General features: G+C 44.8%; 1 protein-coding gene across 2 annotated transcripts in view; it reads right to left on the bottom strand.

Annotated features, from left to right (window-relative positions):
* TTC23 (tetratricopeptide repeat domain 23) overlaps window positions 1–17766 on the bottom strand; it is a 106701-nt gene that overhangs the window by 27677 nt on the left and 61258 nt on the right. For both annotated transcript variants that reach the window (XM_004483893.4, XM_004483892.4), the window contains exon 7: window positions 5754–5859. In XM_004483893.4, coding sequence (XP_004483950.1) covers window positions 5754–5859 — 106 coding nt within the window. The remainder of the gene's footprint in view (window positions 1–5753; window positions 5860–17766) is intronic.

Here is a 17766-nt window from a genome sequence, read left to right as displayed (position 1 = left end):
GTATTTTATGTCTGTGTAAAAAGTGGGCTGAGGCCAGGATGAGTCGTGCCGGGAGGTTTATATATTTATGCCCTGGGGAGGTGGCCCCACACTCCTGAGGCTGGTGCTAGTGAGGGACCCGCCCCTTGCCCTGAGGCTCCGACAAGGCAGGGCCCATTCTCTCCCTCTAGCACTGGGCCAGGCCGGGTTGCAGATGGGCCCACTTCCAAACAAGGCCGTCTGTGCTCAAGGGGACTCTGCTGCTCAGAGGTTTACACTGAAATGTACTTGGCCTCGGAGCCATTTCATTTTCATATCCTTTAGGAGAAGAGTTATAAACACGAGGCGTTGCCCTGAACACTTCGCAGGGCTGGGGAGAGCTGTTCATACCAAGTTTGTCTATGGCTGCTCTGGGAAGCTGGCCAGGCTCAGGTTAGTGATATTCCGGGAGCCCAAATTGGGAATCCTTATGCAATCACAATCCTTCGTGACTTCTAGGGCAGTTTTGTCTGTATCAGGAATGCAGGGGGGGGAGGCAAAGAGCAAAGGGATTAGCTCCAGCACTGAGCCCGGAACACTTGCTTCTTGGTTTGTTAGAGGGCAATGCCTTCAATGGGCATTCGGCGGGCGGGCTATGGAAATATCTCCAAACAAGAAACTTTTCTCATTAAAGATTCTCTTTTTTGGTGGGTGGTGGTGGTGGGGAGGGACATAAACAGGAACAGTTTCTGTCCTCGGGCACAGGCTGGGCTAAGCAATGCCGAGATTCCCGGGTGTGTGGCTCTCCTTGGCGCATGGTGGACCATGCAGCTTTGCTTCTGGGGGAGCGGGTGGGAATTCTGAACTGGAAATGACAAAAAAGTGCCAGTCGCAAAGTCTGGTCTGGGTGAGGCCACCAAGGATCTGGCCTCCTCTTTGTTGTTAGACAAAGGTAAGTTCCAGTGCTTGCCACTTTCATTTCTCCCTGCTGGAGGCAGCAGTGGCCTGGGAAAACCTCAGCCCTGGGTAGGTTTCTCTCATTCTGGCATGGGGGCCGCAGCCAATTGTTGGGGTAACAGAGAGTTGACCTGAAAAACATGTATCCTGAAAGACAGTGGGAATGCCCCCGCCGGGCCCCAGCCCACTGAAGCTCGCGACGGGGTGCAGCCTATCGCCTCCTAACTGTGCCAGCCCCACACTTAGGACCCTGGGCGACACTTGCTGTGCCCACCCCTCCTAGATGCCCTTGGGGGTCACAAAACCTTTATCTCAAAATGAGAGCTTGGTTAGAAACAACCCGCGAGTCTACCAACAGATGAATGAACGAACCAAATGTGGTATGGACATACAATGGAAAATTACTCAGCCGTGAAAAGGAAGTTCTGACACCTGCTACAACAGGGGTGACCCTAGAAGACACCACATTGAGTGAAATGAGCCAGACACAAAAGGACAAATATTGTACGATGTTACTCATATGAAATACCTGGGATAAGCAAATACATAGAGACAGAAAGGGGATTAGAGGTCACCAGGGCGGGGCAATAGGGAGCTATTGCTCAACAGGCGAAGTTTCTGTTGGGAGTGATGGAAAAGTTCTGGGAGTAGGCAGTGGTGATGGTGGCCCTCCATTGTGAGTGAGAACAATGCCACTGAATTGTACAGAGGAGCGGTTCAAATGACTAATGTTATATATATGTTACCACACACACACACACACACACAATGCTCGCCCAGCTGGCTCATTTTCCATGGCCTTTCCCACATTTGCCACAGAAGAGCAATGATCCCAACAGCAGAGATGCTCAAACTAGATGAACGTGGTATAAATAATTTGGGGGTTCCCCTTGTTTTTCTTCATTTCTCACTTGCCCATCTAGGTGTTTTGTTTGAGGTCTTAAGAGTGAGGACACGCTTGGTTGCAAATGTTCCTGTGTTTCATGCTACTGCTGGACAATAAGCAGCCTTTTCGATCCAACTACTTTACTGCTAAACCTCTTTCCTTAGCATTTCCTTGCCTAGAAGGTTCCAGTAAGCTTTCTCCCTAGCAGCATCAAGGTTATAGACATTTCAAGCGCCGCATGACTAAGAGATGCTGAATCTGAGAAAGGCCTGTCTAGAAGCATCCTACAGACCAATTGGGGCTTTGTCCTTTTGAGGGCAGAGCAATGAATATTGAGTGAGAAGGTTCTCCAGATTGCTGGAGCATCTTGGTATAAAGAGCTGGCTGTGTTACCTTGTTTGCACAAGGGGGTGGATGTCATGGCCACTTCCAAGGGTTGTTAAAAGGATTAGATGAAAGTGCCCACATCTTGCAGCACCTGCTCAGTTGCTGGAGTTCAATTGTTGTTGTTACTAGACTGATTCCTTCTTGCTCCAAGTTCCTCAATCATCTGTTGCCTATGTTTCAAGCAGTCAATCCCCCAGGCCTCAAGCAGCACCCACCACTCCTTCCTAATCTATAAGGCCATTGCATTTGTCCCTTGTCCTGGGAGAAGTTTACTTAGGCTTCTACCTTTACATGTCTCACATATTTCAAACACTGACTTGCAAAGTCTGTTCTCTGGGTGCAAGTCACCAAATGCTCTGAATTACTGAGAGACATGGGGCAGAGAGGGAGCTTCTCTGTGCATGCTTTTGGCCCCTGCCTCTTCCCATTGGCACTCCGCCCCTTCTCTCTGCTTTCTCTCTGCCTCTGCTCTTCTCCTATCCTTTGTCTGCTCCCAAAGCCACAAACTCTTTGGTGGGCCTAAGGGAAAAGGAGCAAGGAAAGGAAGGGGCCAGGTGCAGGGCTGGTCCCTGTAATACAGTGAGGTGGTAAAGAGCCTCTGGGGATGGACCTCCTGAGCTCACATCTCTACCACTTACTGGACAAATTACCTAAACTCTTTGTGCCTCAATTTCTCCATCTGAAAGATACCCTCATATTCCACTAATTTAAATGCTTGGGATGCTTCCATCACCTTAAACCATGAGCACTACTGAAAGGAAGGAAGGCTCTGACAATCACTTATTTACATGCATGCTCTCCAGCTCAGAAGTTACAGTGTCAGCCCTCACATTTGTTTGGCCTTGCTCAGAGGTTGCAATATATTTAGGTTAGTTACCATCAATTGCAAATTAGAGATTTTACTTTTTAAAAATCCACACTTCTGCTTTCCCTTGAAAAAGCAGATCTTCCAGCATGAGCCTGCATTCCACCAGGCAGCAATGGGTGGAACTGAGTAGCTGCTGACCAGTTTCAACAGGGTACGGGCACTTCAGTTTGCCATAGTCCCCACAACTCTGTATTGCCTCTCTCAGACTGAAGTCAAGTGTTAGCCTCCATTTATAATTTTGCTTGTGGCTGCTATAGTTTTCTAATAACCACCTGCTCCAATCACATTGCTAGCTTGGTTACTGTAGACATTTGGATCTGTGACTCCTGCTAATCTAGGGGTTTCTTTCAAACATAATTTGTATTTTAGGTGTTTTAGTAGCCGTGGAATGGAAGTTTCTTCTTCCCTACTAAAGGAGTTTTAGGCACCAATGAGCTATCAAAATGTTGGTTCTTTGAAAGCGCTGAAGGAAAACCTGATTGTTACTGTGGCATGTTCTAGGAAGGGAGGATCAGAAAGGTCTCTTGGGGAAACGGACTTGGCCCAGTGGTTAGGGCGTCCGTCTACCACATGGGAGGTCCTCGGTTCAAACCCCGGGCCTCCTTGACCTGTGTGGAGCTGGCCCATGCGCAGTGCTGATGCGCGCAAGGAGTGCCCTGCCATGCAGGGGTGTCCCCCGCGTAGGGGAGCCCCACGCGCAAGGAGTGCACCCGTAAGGAGAGCCGCCCAGCGCGAAAGAAAAGTGCGCCTGCCCAGGAATGGCGCCGCCCACACTTCCCGTGCTGCTGACGACAACAGAAGTGGACAAAGAAACAACAAAGAAACAAGACGCAGCAAATTACACAGAGAACAGACAACCAGGGGACAGATAACCGGGGGGGGGGGGGGGGGGGGGGAATTAACTAAAAAAAAAAATAATCTTTAAAAAAAAAAGAAAGGTCTCTTGCCTCCTCTCTCCATCCCTAGTCAGGATCCCCAGCTCTAAAAGGTGCTCAAAGCTCCAGGAGGCCAGGATGAGAGGTCTACAAAGTACAGTGGATGGATGTGTGAGCACTGGCACCCCCTCCACCGCTTCTACCTGGACTGCAGCCACCAGCCCTGGCCAGGGTCCTCTGCAGACAAGGCTGCTCACTGAGACACCCCTCCTTCTCCCCCATGGGCCAGGCGTCCTTCTTTTCACCCAGCTATTGCTTCCAGAACCCAAAATCTCTATTTTATGCTTTCTGGTACACTGGGGATTATTTAATTCAGTATAGGATTTTTAAAATATCTGACACCTTGGAATACACTCCTAGGTCTTCTGTATGAGTTATACTGTTTCTGACTATTCTGGCCAAAAATATTGCCACTGGAATGTGTGCTGTCAGTGGAGGCATATCATATGCACTGAGCCCAGGATGGTGAGTTCCTAAACATGAGAGACCATGTCACACCCACTAGGATGGCTATTATTAAACAAACAATGACAACAAAAACAAATATAGAAAATAATATGTGTTGGAAAGGATATGGAAAAATTGGAAACCTTACACATTGTTGGTGGGACTGTAAAATGGTGCAGCTACTGTGGAAATTAGTTTGGTGGTTTCTCAAAAAGGTTAACATAGAATAACATGGGACCCTGCAATTCCACGTCTTGGTATTTACTCAAAATAACTGAGACCTGAGAAAGTATTTGTACACCAATGTTTATAGCAGCACTATTCACAATAGCCAACAGGTGGAAGCAAGCCAAGTGTCCATCAACAGATGAGTGGATAAACAAAATGTGGTATAGCCGTACAATGGACTATTATTCATCTGTGAAAAGGAATGAAGCTCTCATCATGGATGAACACTGTAGACATCCATATTGAGTGAAATAAGCCAGACACAAAAAGAATAATATTGTTTGATCTGCCTTATATGAATACCAGAAAAAGCAAATTTCATAGAGATAGACAGTAGATTATAGGGTTTCCAGGGGTCAGGGCGGAGGGCAGGGGAAGGATGATTACTGCTTAGTGGATGCAGAGTTTCTGTTCGAGATGATGAAAAAGTATGGATAATGGATAATGGAGATAGTAACATAATACTGTGAATGTAATTAATGCCCCTGAATTGTACACTTGAAAGTGGTAAAAACAGGAAAATTTGAGTTGCATATACGTTACTAAAATAAAAAGTAAAAAAAGAGGAATTCCCAAAGTCGACTGCTCTACCTATTTCATGGGGCCAAGAAAAACCATGAGTCACATAAATGGCCACTTCCTTTTGCAATCCTGAAACTGTCACTCCTTATTGAAAGCTCAGCCCTGTGGGAGTCGAGGCTGACCCTGCGACCTGCCAGCTCTGTTGCCACAGTAGCTCCACAACAATCTTTAAAAATAGATCACCTTTGAAAGCAGAGCAGATTTCCCCGTGAGCCCAGCACAGATTGACTGGGACTCTTAATAGCTGCCTTTGGAAGAAAGTAGCTGTATTAAAAAGTAAAAGATTACAGGAGGACTATCCAGGGTTTAAAGCCAAAGGAGGCTGATGAAAGCGACAAGGGACACAACCACAATCATCAGGCGACGTGACGAGGTTGCTCAGGAGGGCCCAGGGGCAGCGGCAGCCACCCACTCACCCACCCCGCGGGCTGTGAGGTCACAGACCCACTGTGGGCGGGACCCAGGGGAGCCTGGGAGCCCTCCATCCCCGAAGGCTTGCTCTCACCGCAGTGCTCGGGCCTCCTGGAAGCGACGGCAGCTCGGGCTATACAGTGTGCGGAGTCAGCTACCTCCTCTTGACTGGGGTTTTTCCCCAGGACCACGAAGTGCGCCTGCCATCACAAAGAGAAGAAATGAGCACGGGGACGTAACTTGGCAGCGAGGCTCTGAGCTAACAGTCCTAGTGATGAGCAGGAAGCCAAGGGACTTTCCACAGGCAGGAAGAGATCATTTAGGTGGAGGCACCATCAGCTCCTGGGAGAGCTGGATTTCAGCAGCACAGTAGAGCAGACTGAGCTCTAGGCTGAGCGCCAAGGGCCTGAGGCTGCAACCAGGGCCCATCACTAAGAGAATCATTAAAAAATCTGTGATCCTATGAACATAAAATAATGATGATGACCTAGTGATAATATAAAATACATCCCTTCAAATAAAAAGATCAAGTTACTATTCATCTGCCTGCCAACACTTGGAGTTTTTAAAAAACCATTAGTAAACCCAAAACAAAACAAAACAAACAAAAAATACCATTAGTAATATAGTCACATTCATTGACTAAACAGATACAGATTACCTCCTATAGGCAAGGTATGGGCTAGAAAAAGTGGGAACTACAGGAAGATAAAATATGGTGAAATCCATTCCACTAATATGAAAGGGTAGGTGGTCTACAATTAATTGCCAGTGAATAAGAATAATTTAAAGTAATACTAAAATACTATGAGTTTATTAAAGAAGGGAAACACTAGATAGTGATAGGCAAAACCCCCCACAAAACAACAACAAAAAACTAGCAACAACTAGGATTTAAGTTGTACTTTTTAGGTTACTAAGTTTTTCGTGGGTTTTTTTTTTTTTTTTTGTGATATAAATTCATTTTTATGACAATTTTCATTATGTTACATTTTACAGAAGAGAAAACAGAAGTTGCTGAATGGGTAATTTGCCCGAGATCTCACAGCTAATACGGGGTGGGGTGGAGATGCAGGTGGAAATACTCTGGCTTCAAATTCTGCTTTTCTACCAGGTCATAAATGCTGCCATTCCTTCTGCCCTATGCATGCCCCCTCCACCCCCTGGCCTCCCCCAGAGCACCCTGATCCAGATCCGGTAAGCCACAGCTAATCAACAGGAGCTGGCAGAGGCGACAACGCCCCATCACAAGAGCATCTGCCTTCAGCCCAAAGGTGAGAGAGCAAAGTCACAGAATCGAGACCTGCTCCTCCATGACCAACTGAATGCATTTCTGAGAGGGGACTCCAGGATGGAGGTATGATCTTTGGCTCAGGACTGATGCCTCCTTCGCCATTTGTTGAGATCAGCTGAGCTCCTGGCTCCAGGCGTCTTATGACCTGGGCACTTCCGAAACAAGATTCCTGGTCATCATTTTTATTGCTATGTCACAACAATCAGAATTTCTTATTCACGAATGCTAACAATACCCTTAGCTTTAAAGTTACATTTCAATTCTAGACTATCAATAAATTGAATAAGCAATTTCAGCGATCCCCAGATTAGTCAGAGTCTTTGATTTAGCCTGATAGGCCCAATCTTTAGCTCTGACTTGAAATGCTTTTCAAATTATGGGCACTCCTAAGTTCAACTCCTATTTGCACAGGTACAGACATACATGTGGGGGATGGAATAAAGCTATCACTGTTAGAAGACAGTGTTAGAGTCAGTGTTTAGGAGAAGAGAGAGAAGAAAAGCCTCTCCCCCTTCCACCCCCAAAAGGACAAATATAAATCAAGTCATATTTACTTGGTGTTTCCCTTTGGTTAACTATTTCTATAATCAACTATTTGAGAAGAGCAATCATGATGGGATGCCAGAAAAGATTTAACTCCTAAAAGTTGCAAAAACTTTTAACTTAGCAGTATTTTAAAAAGACTAAACCTCAAATTCCAGGGGAGCGGATGTGGCTCAAGCAGTTGAGTGCCTGCCTCCCACACAGGAGGTCCTGAGTTTGGTTTCTGGTGCCTCCTAAAGAAAACTCAAATTCTAATTCAAAAGAGGTTTTATATTGTTTCTATTCAATATTATAATTTGAGGAAATGTAATAGATTTGTGTCTACCAAAGTTACTTTTTAAGCAAATAACTGCATGTTCTGAAAGTTCTACAAGTTGCTTTTGGCCTTGGAGACAGGAAGCAAAGTTTTCTAAGAACAAAAGCCCCCAAGTGTCAGGAAAATTGGTCTTGAAAGTTTAGGAGGATCTGAATTTATCATGAAATTTATGTAACTATGACATTTTTTTTGGCATGAGATGCTAATATAAGTTAACATTTATTCAGTGTTCATTTCAGCTATGGAATCACTGATCTTATTTATTGTTTGATGTTCATGAGGCTTCTGAAAACTATATGCTGGCAGGTTAGGGGTAGGGGCACCCATGATATTTAAAATGTACAAAATTAGCATCTCATTTATTCAGTAAAATTCAATTCAATTCAGTTTAATTTACTTCAGTCCAATTCACTTTATTTCAAAAATGCTTTCTACACGTCAGATATGGTGCCAACATGACAAATTCACAAAGAAATCAGGCAGGGTTTTCGGTTTTAAAGGAGTGTTCCCAGACAAACCACCCAAATATGGGGTAGTTTTATATAAACTTGGAGACACTGCCCCTCACTAGGCATTAGCCTGGGTTTTCTGCCTTTCTCTCGACCCTGACCACTGCACCCTTTTTGGTGATTTCAGTATCCCTGCAGTTTGGCCTGCACGTGTCAGGCAAGAAAGAGATGGCACGCTCAGACGGGTTCCTAGGGGAGAGTGCAGTAAGAGGATTCTTCACAAGGAGGAAACCCAAGGAGGGGAGTGCAGTACCCCAGGGTACAACAGCAGATGCTTTACCTTCCCAGCAGGTAGAGTCAGGCAGGGAGACTTTGCTGAAGGGGAAAGATGCACCGTACAAGAGGGAGCTGCAGCCCTCCGTGCAGGGACACAGCCCACTTGCAGTGGCCTCCTGGGGAGGGGTGGGGGGACAAACACCCATCCTCCCTCTCCTCCCCTGTCCAGGCTCCTTGGGTGCCCTCCAGCCGGAGGGCAAGGGTGCCACGGACTCAGGACTTAAAGGTCAGCCTCGGAGGCAGGGGAGGGCTGAGAAGGATGCACAGTGGAGCTGAAGGGGCAAACTCACCACACCCAGTGAAAGACCTTGGCCTCCCAGGTTTAAAGGCTCCCTCCCCAGCGGGTCACATCCAGGGCCTTATCACCGATTACTCTCTGCTGCCTGGGGTCCTCCAGCTCACCCACCCCTGGCCCTGTGACCTCCTTGCAGCCCACTACCCCCTCGCTCTCCATCAGCCCCTCCTGTTGTCCCCTCCATCCTGGCCCAGCTTAGAGGGCACTGTCCATCATTTTCTATATATATATATATAAAATACCTTCGAGTCCATTGAAGCATTATTTGAAAAGGTGAAAAATGGGGAACCATGTAAATATCTATCAGCAGGGGAATGAACATACTGCAATTCATTCAATGATTGAACTCTATTTACATGGTTACACTTCAAAAGCACACTACTGAGTAGAAAGAGCAACTTGCAAAAAGGATGCAAACACCAGGGCGCCAGTGATTTTCAGGTTTTGTTGTTGTTTTTAAGCAGAACTCCTTTTATTCTTCCATGGCACTCTACATTTGGAATAAAAGGGGTTCTTCCTGTGATACTCTAATACATACGGCAGGGAAGGGTGCAGCTACTTGTGCGGATGCAGGGGCAGAGGGCTGGAAGTCCACTCTTCTGCTCCCACCCAGCAGCCCCAGGAGAACCTTTGTGGAGCATGAGGGCTTGGGATCACCTGGTTTGAGCACCCTCTTACCACAGCACCCCACCATGCCGGCCTCAGGTGGGAGGAAGTGCAGAGGAAGTTGACAAAGCTAGTGATTAGGTTACACAATCTTTCCAAACGATACCACTGTTCACCATCTTGGAACATTTATTTTGTTGGCAAAGAAAATATAAATCCCCCGTTATACACATCTGAGAGCATTTAAGGACTTGGCTTTATGCAGAAGCCGAGTAATGGGTCCCACCTGGGGATCTGTTGCTTGACGGCTCGCTCCTCCCCCTCTCGGTTTATTGATCTCCCCAGGGCTCCCATTTCCCCTCACTCCCTTTGTTGTTTCCCACATCTTACGGTTATGCGCTTATCAACTGTCATCTTGACGCTGGGCAGGGGTGTTTCATAGCCCCAAATCTCTGGAGCGACCAGCACGCCTTACTGAGTTTAAAAAGAAATCAAGGAAAGCTTGAATATCCCATATTGAGCAAGGTCATTCATTGAAACAACTCACTCCCAACACCTGCCACCCCAACCCTACCAAGGTAAGGCGCAGCTGTTCCATTCTGCTGCCTCGAGCGCATTTCTGGGAGAAAGTGCCGACTCCCGTGCGCTACTTCAGCGTTCAGTGGACGCAGCCAGAGCCAGAGCTGGCGGACGCTTATCTAACTGGGCCTGTCCCCTTGGACTGGTAGAATGTGCAGTGTTTCTTGAAGGGAAAGCTTGAAGACCAGCAAAAAGAATGAGAGAGTATTTCTAATATGCAGGCGGACCCCAACATAGGAAACCTTTAAAACACTGGGAGGAGTGTTTCAGGACTTGGAGAAATCTCCTCTCCCACAGCCAAGTGGAGAGGGAGCAAGTAGCTTCCTCTTAGACTGGGGATATTTACCCTGGAGATCAGAACACTCATGGCGAAGACAACAGACGTTTCCAACTCAGTAATAGCCAGAATCTCATTGCAAAGCTAAGGGCTAGCACGAGGGAGGGGCAGAGGGAAAGGGAAACTAGTGTTGATTAAACACCTGTTTTTGCTAATCTTGATGCTAAGTGAAATACGTATGTCAGCTCACTTAATCTTCAAAATGACCAAAGTGATGTAACAGCCCGATTTACAAGATGGGGAAATGAAGGCTCCAGGAGATTCAGCAACTGTCACATAGCAGGTCAATGGTGAAATGGGGATTAAACCTGTGATTCCAAATCTCATGCTTTTCTAGTCTTAACACCCAGGTATTGTGAGGGTAGCAGCAACAGAAATATGATTTCTGAATTAATGTTAGGAAGAACTATTTATTTATTTTATTTTATTTTTTTTAAAGATTTATTTTTTATTTATTTAATTCCCCTCCCCTCCCCCGGTTGTCTGTTTTCTGTGTCTTTTTGCTGCGTCTTGTTTCTTTGTCCGCTTCTGTTGTCGTCAGCGGCACGGGAAGTGTGGGCGGCGCCATTCCTCGGCAGGCTGCTCCCTCCTTCGCGCTGGGCGGCTCTCCTTATGGGTGCACTCCTTGCGCGTGGGGCTCCCCTACGCGGGGGACACCCCTGCGTGGCAGGGCACTCCTTGCGCGCATCAGCACTGCGCATGGGCCAGCTCCACACGGGTCAAGGCGGCCCGGGGCTTGAACCACGGACCTCCCATGTGGTAGACGGACGCCCTAACCACTGGGCCACAGTCCGCTTCCCAGGAAGAACTATTTAACAGTCAGAAAAAAGAGCTTGCTTTTTTCTGGTAGGTTCTGGGCTGGCTGGGTGGATAGTGAACTACCAATACGTGGGCACCTGAACAGCATCTGAGGAGACTTTAGAGGGATGCCAGAGAGGAGCATCAAGCAGCAGTGGGTGGGACATGGGCAGATGTAAGGCGTCTTCCACGGAGAGCTACATTTCTGCTTTGATTCAAATCAATGCCTTAATTCAACAGACAACTTGCCGCCTGGAGACGCAAGCGTGCTGTGTTACTTTTGTAACTGACCAGCTGTGAGGCTGCACACCTTCCTCCTTTGGCCCTGCCAGAGCTGGCCATCCTACCCTGAAGCTTTGAGCTGACGCCGTGGGCAAGATGGGTCAGGTTGCAGCCCAATGTGGCCGTCTGCTTCCTCTTCCACCACTGCCCCGATGGGACACCTCCCGTGGCCGCGCAGGCTGGGGCAGCTGCAGAGCCTTGGCTGAGAAAAAGATGGAGCTGGGAATCCCAGGGGGACTGGACCAAAGGCAAGGGCCTGGAGTACGGTGAGCACTGGAAAACTGAATTCTGGGGGTCCCAAACTAAGCCAGTTTCTTTCTTTGTTTTTATTAGAGCAGTTGTAAGTTCACATAAAAATCATGCTGAAAAGTTTAGGGTTCCCATATACCCCCCTCTCACAAAATAGTTTTCCCTATTATTAAAGTTTTGCATTAGTGTGGTGCCTTTGTTACAGCTGATATAACAGTATTAATATCATTATACAATGAACTATAACCCACAGTTTATATTAATTAAGTTCCACTTTTTATGTTGTACAGTTCTATGGTTTTTTTTCCTGGTAACTTATGTGCAAGCTAAAATTTTCATTTTATCCACATTCAGATATACAATTCAGTGATGTTAATTACATTCATGAAGTTGCTGCCTCCATTATCATCATCCAATAAACTTTTCCATTGTCTTAAAGAGAAACCCTGTACCAATTAAACATTAACGCCCCATCCCCACCCCCACCTGGTAACCTATATTCTAGTTTCTGACTTTATGAATTTGCATATGCTGCTTATTTCATATATGTAGATAATATTTGTCCTGTTGTATCTGGCTTACTTTACTCAACAACTTCAAAGTTCATCCACGTTCTACTTTATGGCTGAATAACATTCCATTGTATGTATATATCACATTTATCCATTCATTGGCTGATGAACACTTGAGTTGCTTCTAGATTTTGGCAATTGTGAGTAATGCCACTATGAAACACTGGTGTGCAAATATCTTTTTGAGTCCCCACTTTTGATTCTTTGGGGTGTATACCTAGAAGTGGGATTGCCGGGTCATATGGTAATTCTATACTTACTTTCTGAGGCAACGCCAAACTGTTTTCTATAGGGGCTACACCATTTTTTTTTCTAGGAGGTATAGGGGATTGAACCCAGAACCTCATACATGGGAAGCAGGTGCTCAACCACTAAGCTACATCCTCTCTCCAATGAGAGTTGGTTTTTTTAATTTGTTTGTTTGTTTTTAGCAGGTACTGGGGATTAAACCCAGGATCTCATACATGGGAAGCAGGCACTCAAACACTTGACTTATATTCGCTGTCTGGCTGTACAATCTTACATTCCCACCAACAATGTACAACTATTCCTATTTCTCCACATCCTCTCCAACACTTATTTCCTGTTTTTTGTTTTTTTTTTAATAGTAGCCATTCTAATGGGTATAGAATGGTTTCCATTGTGGCTTTGATTCACATTTCCCTGATGGCTAATAATATTGGGCATCTTTTCATGTGCTTATTGGCCATTTAAATATCTTTTCTAGAGAAATGTCTGTTCAAGTATTTTGTCCACTTTTTAATTGGTCTGTCTTTTTGTCATTGAGTTGTAGAACTTCTTTATATATTTGGATATTAAACCCTTATCAGATATGTGGTTTCCAAATATTTTCTTCTATTCTGTAGGATATTCTGTAGATACTTGCTTGATGAAGCCCTTTGATGCAAAAACATTTTGAATTTTGATTATGCTCCATTTATCTATTTTTCTCTTTTGTTGCTCAGGCTAAGCCATTTTCTTTTAAGAGCCAGAGAAAGTCCTTGGCATCCCTGGCAGTCCAGTCAACTTTAGCTCCTCTAAAGGGCTGGGGAGAAAGGGCCCTACTCTTTGTGAGGGGAAGCATCAAAATGGACCTCTTTGGTGCTTGTGTTTTCATCTTCATTGGCTGCAAGGGTAGGTTTTCTTAAAACTTAACCAGGTTTTAAAATTAGTAAGGCTTGCACATGATTTTTAAAAAATCCAAAGTGGTAGAGAAGGGTGTGCAACTAAAATAAAAATGCCCTCTCCCTTCTCTCTTCATGCCTCATCTCCTCCCACCACCCCAGTCAGACTGCCCAGAGCTAACTATTATCGACAATTTCCCGTGTATCCTTTCAAAAATATTTCTATGCTTATACGCCGACACATAGGCGCACACCCTCTTAAACACCTGTGCACAGACAGGATCCTAACTTGGCCCACCCTCCTGCCTGCACCATCTCCCACCCCTCGCTCTGTGTTCTCCCCACAAAGGCTCCACTCCCATCTTCTCTAGAGGCAACACCTCTGCAACCTTCTGATTTTGGTCTCATGACTGGTTCCCACGGGACCCCACCTCCAGTCAGGCTGCCCTGTTGGGAGCTCCTGTGGGGTACCCAGTACCTCTCCCTGTAGCAGGTGTAGTTTCACATTCACTTGCGTGACTGTTCGATTAGGGTCTGTCTCACTCACTGGGCTGCTCCTGGAGGGCAGGACCCTTGTGTGCTTCAGGCTGCAGTATCTTCACTGTGCCTGGTACCCAGAGCCTGCTCAACCAATGGCTGTCGACTGAATGGACCTACTGGTCTACATCAAAAGTTAAGAATACTTTGTGGGAAAGCAGATGTGGCTCAAGTGATTGAGCTCCTGCCTACCATATGGGAGGTCCCAGATTTGGTTCCCAGTGCCTCCTAAAGAAGACAAGCAAGACAGAGGGCTGACACGATGGGCAGATGAGGTGAGCTGATGCAACAAGATGATGCAAAAAGAGACACAAGGAAAACATATTGAGAGACACAACAAAGTAGGGAGTGGAGGTGACTCAAGCCATTAGTTGCCTCCCTCCCACATCACAGGTCCCACATCCAGTTTCTGGTGCCTCCTAAAAAGAAGACCAGCACACAACAAACAGACACAGGATATGCAAACAATGAGGGGGTGGGGAGTATTTTAAGTAAACAAATCTTTAAAAAAGTACAGTGTGGACATCTTTTGTCTCATTCTCTTTAATGGCTTTACAGTACTCTATCATATGGATATATCATAATTTTGTAACCAGTTCCCTATTCATGGATTTTTAGGGTTTTTCTGATTTTTTTGCTACTGCCAACAACAGGGCACCACTGTTGATATACCTTTGTGTGCTTGTACACATGACTCTCTTAGGTAAATTCCTAGACATGAAACTGCTGGGTCAAAGAATTGGTATGTTACCAGAAAAAAATTTTAAAAAGCAACACAAACCGTAGAACTGTAAAACACAGTGAACCCAATCGAAACTATGAACTATAGTTAACAGTATAATTATAGTAATATTGTTTCATCAAAATTGCAACAAAAGTACAGTATTAGTGCAAAGGGTCAACAATAGGGAAAACTGTGTGTGTTAGTTGGGGGTGGTATACGGGAATGCTGCACTTCCAGCATGATTTTTCTGTAAACCTACAACTACTCTGAAAAAATGAAAAATGGACAATGCATGATAAAACTGGAGAGGGATTAGCAATTGCCTTCCCACAAAGTGGTACCAACCCACGCTCTTGCCAGCAGTGCATGAGGCTGCGGCTTCCGTGCACCCCTGCCATCGCATCCTTTATTCCCCACTCCCCCATCACCATTTTGTTTCCTACTCGTTACTCTATTCGACCCCCTCCCTGCCCCCGCTGTTTTGCTGTCTGTGTCCATTCGCTGTGTGATCTTCTGTGTCGGTTTCTTTTTGTCTTCTCTTCTTGTTTCCTCCTCTAGGCTTCACTGGGATTCAATCCCAGGGACCTCCAATGTGTGAGAGAGGTTCCCCATAGCTTGTGCCACCTCAGTTCCTGGTTTCTTTTGTGTGTTGCCTTGACTCTCCCCTGCGTCTCTCTTTTGTTGCATCATCATCTTGCTGTGTTGCTCACTGAGTGGGCCTGGTCACTGCACACAGGAGCATGCTTTACCAGGAGGCCCCGGGAATTGAACCTGGGTCCTCCCATGTAGCAGACGGAAGCCCAATCACTTGAGCCACATCTGCTTCCCCAACTTTTAAAAAATTTTTTTCACTGGTAGGTGAAAAATGGCAACTCCTGGGTTAAACTGGATTTCTTTAATAATGAATGAGGTTGAGGATTATTTTTGTGTGGCTGTTGGCCTCCTCTGTAAATTGTCTGCTCTTGTCCTTTGTTCCTAAGTCTATTGCGTTGTCCTTGTCATCGAGATTTTATAAGAACTCTTTTATATTTTCCCCCTTGCCATTTATTATTAATTTTTTTTATTTTATGAGATGTTGCCACACAGAAGGTTTCATTTTTATGCTGCCAAATCTCTCACTTTCTTTCCCTTTTCTCTCCTCCTTTCTCTCGATCTATACCAATCTGCATATAAGCATAGGAAAGATGCTTGGAATGATGCTCAACAAATGTCAAGATTGGCTAGTTCTAGAAGGAGTGGCTGGGATGACTGTGGCTCATTTCTTGGCCTTTTCCAGTATGGCTTGATTTTTTTGGTATGAGAAACAAGTACAATTTTAATTTAAAAATTGTCACTTAAAAATAAAAAAATAATCTTCCTTTTTGGCACCTAGGTTTATGTCATATTGTATTGTTTCCTTCCTAATTTTAACAAAAGGGCTGGTATTTTCAGAGATTTTTTTAAATTAAAAAAATAGCATTAGTCTATTTGAAATAAACACATTGCACATGACAGAAGATCCACAGCAAATAAGAAGAGCCCATCAGAAGTGCTGCCATTTATGGAGTCCTTTGCACCTGCCAAGAGCCAGGTGTGAGCGTCAATCAGCCATTACCCAAGACAGGCCTATAGCTTGCCCAGAATGGGGACCTGGAACCAGATTTTCTGACCGCAAAGGCTTTAGTAGAGCAACACATTTTTTTAAAAAAATTAAATTATTTCATTATACTTTGCAATCCAAGCTTGCCAAATTTGGGAACTACTGCTTGGCATTGTGGCCCCCAAAATGGAAAAGACAGACACGTAATTCAAGATGTCAGGGATGTGAAAAAGCATTCCAAGTTAGTACAGTGTTAATTTATACCCTTTGAAAACACCCACAAGTATGCTCTCAAGCACATAAGTGAAATACTGTGATTTTTCTTTTGGATAGGAAAATAAGGTCCTAATGCCAAAATCTGCCATGAGGAGTTTCAGAAACAATTACAACTGAGTGGCATTCTTCCAAGTCCCCGCTGTGGGGTGGCAGTGGGGCCCGTGACGGCTCTTTCTTTGGATCCTTCCTTCTTGGTGGCTCTGTAGGACTGGGCTTGGTTTTCTTCATTTTAATGGGCTAGTTCCTAAAATACTTTGAAACTTTTCTATGTTTTATAGAAAATAAAACGTCTTTTTCTCTCTGGGTGTTTCTCTCATTCCAAAGGAATGAAGAATGAAAAACAAGAGGGTATGAAATACCCAAACCCCTTTTCTTTGTGTGAACCTAAAATGTGCCTTTTAGGCATGGACTCCCTTGGAGAGCTGAGACCACACTGTACCTTTCTGTATTGTGATAAACTTCCTAAAGAAAAGGGGAACCTTGATAAATGATTAATAATTACTGTTAATAAATAAAACTACCTCACCCTGGCTGCGTGCCTAATCGTTCACAAAGCACTTTCCATTTGGAACTTTCAAGCAGCTCTGTGAAGTGGATGGCCTTTCCTTGTAGGGTTTTTTTGTGGGTTTTGTTTTGTTTTTTTTTGCTGGTTTCTATGTTTGTTTGCAGGGGCTAAATGACTTGCCTGTAATCAAACAACTGGTAAAGAGAAGAGTCTGGACTCTAACCCAGATTTTCTGGCTACAAATTCAATTCTATTTTCACTTCACCAAGCTATCTCTTTAATAATGCTCTGTAAGTACTTATTTAAAATACTCTCTAATCTTTATTAACCTAAAGAATAAACAATAAGAAAAGTACTTTACAAGGACTATAAAAATGGGTGAGTTCCTCTCTAACCTGGGCTTCTAACTTAGACTTAAAATCCAAATGTAATATTCAAAGGTTTACTGGGACAATGTACAACTCTGTGATGAAAGTGAGAACCACTGAGTGTACACTTTAGGTAGAATGTACAAGGCATTGGACTGTATAATACAGTGAACTATGTGGTAGAAGATAGACTGTGTTTAACAGTACAGATATGAGAATATTCTCTCATGAACTGTAACAAATGTAGAATACTAATCCACAGTGTTAATATTATTAGGGGATGTATGAAAAAATATACCAAGTGTACACTATACACATAGTGGAAATAGTTTGATCAT

Source organism: Dasypus novemcinctus, chromosome 3, assembly GCF_030445035.2.
Source record: "Dasypus novemcinctus isolate mDasNov1 chromosome 3, mDasNov1.1.hap2, whole genome shotgun sequence".
Taxonomy (NCBI): domain Eukaryota; kingdom Metazoa; phylum Chordata; class Mammalia; order Cingulata; family Dasypodidae; genus Dasypus; species Dasypus novemcinctus.
The sequence above is the reverse complement of the archived record's forward strand: the minus strand, read 5'-3'. Positions and strand labels throughout refer to the sequence as shown.